Source organism: Pteropus medius, unplaced genomic scaffold, assembly GCF_902729225.1.
Source record: "Pteropus medius unplaced genomic scaffold, Ma_sr-lr_union100, whole genome shotgun sequence".
NCBI classification, from domain to species: Eukaryota; Metazoa; Chordata; class Mammalia; order Chiroptera; family Pteropodidae; genus Pteropus; species Pteropus medius.
Window position 1 is genome coordinate 24,715,834 of NW_024354502.1, and position 6,579 is coordinate 24,722,412.

The 6,579-nt window shown below is 50.9% G+C and overlaps 1 protein-coding gene across 1 annotated transcript; it reads right to left on the reverse strand.

The window, feature by feature from the left end:
- Positions 1 to 285: 285 nt before the first annotated feature.
- DUSP26 (dual specificity phosphatase 26) lies at positions 286 to 6,236 on the reverse strand. Its single transcript, XM_039853690.1, has 4 exons — positions 5,836 to 6,236; positions 3,600 to 3,895; positions 1,915 to 2,129; positions 286 to 1,138 (listed from the first exon to the last, which is right to left on the reverse strand). Exons 1-4 carry the CDS (start codon positions 5,959 to 5,961, stop codon positions 939 to 941), a joined length of 837 nt encoding a protein of 278 aa, XP_039709624.1. The 5' UTR covers positions 5,962 to 6,236; the 3' UTR covers positions 286 to 938.
- Positions 6,237 to 6,579: the final 343 nt, after the last annotated feature.

Below are 6,579 nucleotides of genomic sequence, written 5' to 3' on the forward strand. Positions count from 1 at the left end.
TCCGAGCCCCTACACAAAAGTGGTTGCAAACCTGAAGTGTTCGGTCCTCTGCTGCCCTAGTGTGGACATAGCTGGAAATAACAGTTCTAAATTTCACTTGCTTGCGGGGAGCGTGAAATTGTGCTTGGCAGAAACCTCTCCTGTGAATTGGTGGCTGAGGCTTAAAGGCCGGTGGAGGCTTATGCCCAATATGGGGGAGTCAGAAACTGTTGCTGACTCAGCAGGGCTCGGGTTCTTAGGGGAAAAGTGTGGAACTTATGCAACCCATCAATGACTTCAAGAGGCTTTCTTCTTGTCCACCATCTTTATTTTCCCTCGAGACATCTGGATCCAGTGAGCGAGTGATCATCTAAAGACTCCCAGTCATGCACCCACGGGCACAGTGCCAACCCTCCCACACCTCCTCTTCCTGTGCTTGGAGTAACAAGTCTGTAGGTTTCTCCTTCGGGTTTCACAGCTTTCACACCATCTCTTCACCGTCTGTCTCTACACTACCACTCCACACAGCTCTCCACTATCACATTTATGTTTGCCGCATCCCTGACTCCCTGCACAAGCACAGGACAGAGATGACCCTTTTGTTTTGCTAAGTGAGAGAGGGGGACAGTTGGGCACAAACAGGGGAAGGGGCTCTGAATCACTGGTGGCACCCTGGTTGGAGTCCGGAGGTGTCCAAATCCCAGGACTAACTTCTACTTACAGGCTAATTTCTTCTTTCCCTGGTCAGCTCCCTCCTGTGTGCTCCCCACCCTCACTCTCTATTTCCTCCTAACAAATAGCAATGGTGGCTTGGGGCTGCGCCCCAGCCCTCTCACACTCCTGCCTACAGGAGAGGGTGGGTTTTCTGGGCCTCCTGCTACCTGCCACCTGGGCCTCCTCTCTCCAGCTGGGAGCCAGGGACCCACACACCTGGCCCGACCAACTTGCTTCCCCCTCTTTCATGCCCCCAGACCCTGCCGCAGCCTGCGGTCTAGGGCCAGGAGCTGCCTCAAGAAGCCCCTGTTGGGGATGATGCCTCGGTGGTCCTTGACTTTCTTGATGGCCTCCACGAGGGTGAGGTGGTGGTACAGCATGAGGTAGGCCAGCACCAGGGTGGCAGATCGGCTGACTCCTACGGCACAGTGCACCAGGATCTTCCCTGTGAGGACAAAACAAGAGGCAGCTGTGGGACTGTTTGTGGTGGGTTGGAGGAGACTAGGGAGAGGGCTATGTGGATGGGGAGGAGGAAAACATGAGTAGGGGTGCATGCAGACAGGACGACGGGGTGCAGATCAGTGGTGGTAAGAATGCAGGCCCCTGACAAGTTCTCAAGACAGACTGAGATGGAGAACATGCAGCAGCTCAGCATCTATAAACTTAAAGAGGACTCAAAGGTAGAGACTCATAAGCGATGCAAAACTGAGCTCTGCACAGAGTAGGACTTCAGCTGATATTTCCTGAGTACATCAATGGAAAGCACCCTGTGTCTAATTTGGCCCTTCCTCAGTCTTGCCCACCTGTCCATCTTTCTATTTCTATCAACCACTTTTTGGAGAGGATGTTTATATAGCTTATATTTATAAATACTTTTTTTCCCGATCACCAAAGCAAGACATGCTCAAAGTAGAAATAATTGGAAAGTACAGAATTATGTAATCGAGAAAAAAATTGAAATATATCACCCATAATCTTACCACCCAAGTGCAACTTGCCACTCTCTTAACATTTTGGATCACTTCCTTCTCATCTTTTTATGTCTTTTATGTATTTCATGTATTTTAAAAATGGTTGAGAGAATGTTTTTCTCTCATTAACATTATATCCTGAGCATTTTGTCATGTCATTGAAATCTCTCTCCCATACTGAACCCTCCTCAGCTTTTCCCCTCACTCAATGTCTACCATTCCTTCCTTGCTCCTCGCTTTCCTCTCCTACCTCCTGGCTGGCTCAGGGCCCGGTGGATGAAGTCGGCAGCGGTCTGGAAGTGGATGCTCATGTCAAAGGCTGGCGAGTCATGGGCCTCGACACCCAGGTAGCGGATGCCCAGCCCCTCGTAGGCCTCAGGCGTGCCTCGCCACCTGCTGTGTGAGGCATTGAGGACGTGGGTGATGCCCAGACGCCGGAGCTCACGGTGGTTGTTAGCTATGTCCCTGCATTGAGTAGAGGTTAGAGGGAAGGTGGGGAAGCAAGGCTGTGTGGCAAGAGTCCCTGTCTGTGCCCTGTCCCCTGCTGAGCTCATGTCTTTGGCTCCTGGTCTCCCCTTTGCTTAGTGATGACCCAGAAGGGAAGAATCAAGAGGAGAAATGACCTGGAGTCTCGTCCTGGAGCAAGGGTTGAGAGTACTGAGGAGGTTTTGCCTGGAAAAGAGAAGACTAGAGGGTGGGTGGCCAATAGCCATAATGGAACATTGAGAGAGTGCTCTGAGGCTGCGAGGGTTTACGATCTGTAGGAAGAATTTATTGGCTCTGTACTTCATGGAAGGAAATATGTACTAACAGTGGAATCTAGCTGAGACAGATGGGAGCATCTCGGGAGAGAGTGATTTTCCTGTCACCAGGGTATTCCATTCAAACAGAAAAAGGAGGTCAACATGTGGGTATGGATGCAACAATGGGGTTTGGACATCAGATGGGACATGGGTTTGGACCAGCTCACAACTAACGTCCCTGCTATCCTTGAAATTATTTCATTCTAACCCTTGCTCCCATACCTGACTCCCCTGTTACTTTATGCTCTGACACCGAGAATCTCCTTATATTTTGCCAGTTATTCCATGCTCACATTTACCCCATTTTATGACATCACCTTCACGTGTTCATGTGGCCTATACCTTTCATTTTAGTGATAGACAGTTTTCAGGCAACATGGTCATATTTCAGGACAAGCGCTCTGTCCAGTGCAAACTCTTCAAATGGAAAGAGCACTGAACTTGAACCTCCAAGTCCTGGCTCTGCTACTTACGACCCGTGTGACCTTGGGCCAGTCACAACTTCTCTGAGCTTCAGTTTCCTCATCTGTAACCTGGGGATAGTGGTACCTACCTCACAAGGCTGTTGTGAAGATTAAGAGAGAAAATGCATGTGAAAAACTCCTCGTATACTATAGAGCCCTTGCGAGAGAGAAGCGGGGACTATTCCTTCTCTGATGCTCTTCTCTCCATAGCCCCCCACCTTGCAGAACGTCTGCATTCACTGCGGCTTTGCTTGGTCATCCCTTCTCCTTCCTACCCACTGTTCCTGGCTCCCAATGACCGTTTTCTTTTCCAGAGCCATAACACAATAGATGGAAGGTCAGATAAGTCATCTGTCATGTCTGATACATAGCATTCAGTAATAAGTTTTGCTAAATAAATGACATTATTACTTGAACAGAGTTTTTCTGTCCAGAGTTGAGTAGATCAATAATCCTGCCCAACCCTCTCAAACCCTCCATCCTCCACTCTCTCTGCACATGCCTCCCTCATTAGCATGACCTGGACAACAGCACAACTCGGTGCCTCTGACCTTACCATTTTCTTCTTCTTGCTTGTGGCACTACCACACACACACACACACACACACACACACACCACACACACACTCAGCCATGGCTGAGTACATATTGGTCTGCAGGGTACATACTGATCTCCGAGATAGAGGCCTGGCCAGACCTCATCGGCGTGGTTACAGGCTGTCTTGCCTGTGTAGAGAAGTCTCTCCAACTCAAAGACATTGAGGAAGGGATGTTGAACAGCTGGTATCTCCTCCAGGGCCCCTCTAGTGCGAACAGGAGACCTTGAGCTACTCCGGGAGAAGCGGGCCATAAAAGTCATGGAGGCCCAGAGCCAGTTACCAGGGCACATCTTAGAGGCGGCAGAAACTGTGGCAGCTGCCGGATGGGCTGCAGTGATGATGGGCCAGTCTCCAGGTAGCTGTTGCTGGAAGAGGAAGGAATGTGAGACACACCTGAGTGAGTCCAGAACAGCTGCTTCCTTTCCTGCCAACTGGGCTGGGTCCTGGAAAGAAGATTCTTGAGGAAGGGAAGGTAAGTCTGTCCCTGGTGGGGTCTCCAGGGTTATTTTTTCCTTCAGCTGCAGCAGCTCCTTTCTCTCTGCTTTTTGGTTCTGTCACGCAAAGAGGTGGGAGAGTCACATGTCCTTGTTTACGAGGAGAGGGAGCTGCCCAGCTGCTGGGTTTCTGCTCCAGCACCCCACCCCCACTCCCACCACACATACATAAACACACACACAAACATTTGGTGTTTGGGTGGCAGTATCCACTGCTGGAGCTCTTGCCAGCCTGAATCTGGGTCTCATCTGCCTGGGGCTACAGCTAGAGAGGCTAGGGAGTTAGGATGGGGGTTGGAGGGTGGCTTTCTCCATCCAGAGAGAATCAGCAGGAAGACAGTGGCAGCTGGGGCCATGACATATGCCAATCTTGCCACCTCAGTGCCAGAAAGATGGGCTGCTTTAACCTATTCCTATCTGTCCTACCACTGCCTCAGAGATAAGGCTGTCATGGGAAGCATATGTTGGGGGATGGGATGAGTGGGGAATAGCAGTAAAAAGGAAATATAAGTTTTTGAAAAACACTTGCTGAATGCATGAGCTAACAGGAGAAGGCGCCAGTCTATGTGCACAACAAGCAAACCACCACCCTCTTTTGATCAGTATAAAGAACAGATTGATTAAACCTCATCTCTAATGTGAGAATTTCTGAGTTGAAGCAGGGCTAGAGTATTGTCGTGTGTGTGCGCGCGTGTGTGTGTTGGATGGGGATGGGGGGGAGTAGAGGATGGGGGACTGAAGAGGGGGTAGAAAATGAAGGATGAGGGATCTTGCCAGGCCCAGGGGCTCAGAGGCTGGAATTCCTATCTGTGTTGCTGTGGGAGTTAAGTGACAGTTTGAAGCCTATGGGCCTAGCAGGTGTGCCCCTGACTCTGTCTGGACAGCTAGCTCTTCCAAAAGTGAGACCATGTGCTGAGCTGCAGAGTTGTCAAGGGCCAGCCTTTGAGACTTGCTCTGGCACCTTCAGGCAGAGGGGAGACTGTGGCAAGAGCCTCTGCCTTCACACCGCGGTCCTGAATGTCTGGAAAGGCAGGAGGGCTGGCAAAAAGAATCCCTCTCCCACTCCCTTCCCTGTCTTAAGCCTCAGAGCCTTCAACCAAAGTCCAGCAGTGAAAGGCCATCTTTGTCCTGCCCACACTCTGCATCTCCACCCCACACCGCTCACATTGCTCCCCCAGGCCAAGAGAGACCAAGCACTTACAGGGCATTAGAAGTAAGGGGTACTAGGATCAGGGCTGGCCAGGGGAGACTGAATTTTAGGGTGTTTAAAAAGAAATATTTTTTCAATATCTGGGTCAGAAAGAGCACAGAAATACAGCCCTAAAGCCATCATCATCATCATCATCATCATCATCATCATCATCTACCTTGTCTCCTCAGGCCTAAAGACCTCATCGGTTATTTCAAAACAACCTTTTCTGGAAGCAGATTCTGCTGCCTGTGGGATGCTGAATGATAAAAGGGAGCGGGAAGGAGATCAGGTGTAGAAAGCCCCTCCGGGGACTCTATTTCTCCTGGGGGTGTGGAGAAGCCCCATTCTGTCCCAGGATACACCCCTCGGCATTCTCCAGTCCCATCTGCGGAGTTCCAGGGGCCCCGGTCCCCCACCCCCCTCCCTCCGTCTGCTATCGCGGTTGTAACAGGTCCATGGCCGTCGCCCAGCCTTTGCCAACCCAGACAGCCTGGCGCTGACGGTGGAGGGAGGGAGCCCGGGAGGGCACAGCTTGCTCGGCTCCCAGGCCCCCTCTCCTGTCCCCTCCCTCTCTCACATCCTTGTCCGGGAAGGCGACCACCCGCCGTAGCCCCTCTACCTCTCTGCGCGGCGGGGGTCTCAGTCCCGGAGGCAGATGGAAGGAGCCCGCAGCACCTCGGCCATGACTCTCCTGCTGCCGCCGCTGCCGTGGTTTCCACTGCCAGACCTCTTGACGGATGAGCATCTATTTTTAAGCCATGACACGCACGTCGAAGCAGGGCTCTATCAGTGTGTGTTGGTGACACAGGAACAGTCTCGTATCCAGTGGTCGGAAGCAACATGCAGCGTGGGCTCACCCGCACCCCCTCCCGGGCCGCCGAATTTACAGACCAGATACGGACCACGCAGCTAGAGCAGCTCCGCCCCGCATGCATGCTCATGTGCATGTGTATTTTCGGAGCTGCGCCAATTACAAGGCATTTTGCTTAAAGATGACATTATGCAAGTCGTCTTAAACGGTGTCTTAAACACACACGCTCCTCCCCAGACAGCATTAGTTAATTACATAGACACTCACTTGTACCTTCCTCCTTCTCAAGAACACCACTCATGAATAATAGTCAATAACTCTATTAATATTTACAATATGCCATATAATTCACATATTTTAACTCATTTTATGCTCACCACAAGTCTATGAAGTAGGTAGTATTATTATTGTCCCCATTTTAAGGAGGAGGCAACTGAGGTACAGAGAAGCTGAGTAATTTGCCCAGGGCATTGCCAGAGCTGAGCTTTAAATCCTGGCAGTCTGGCTCCCAAATTTATGTCCTTAATGGCTTTCTAAAGCTTTCTAAACCAA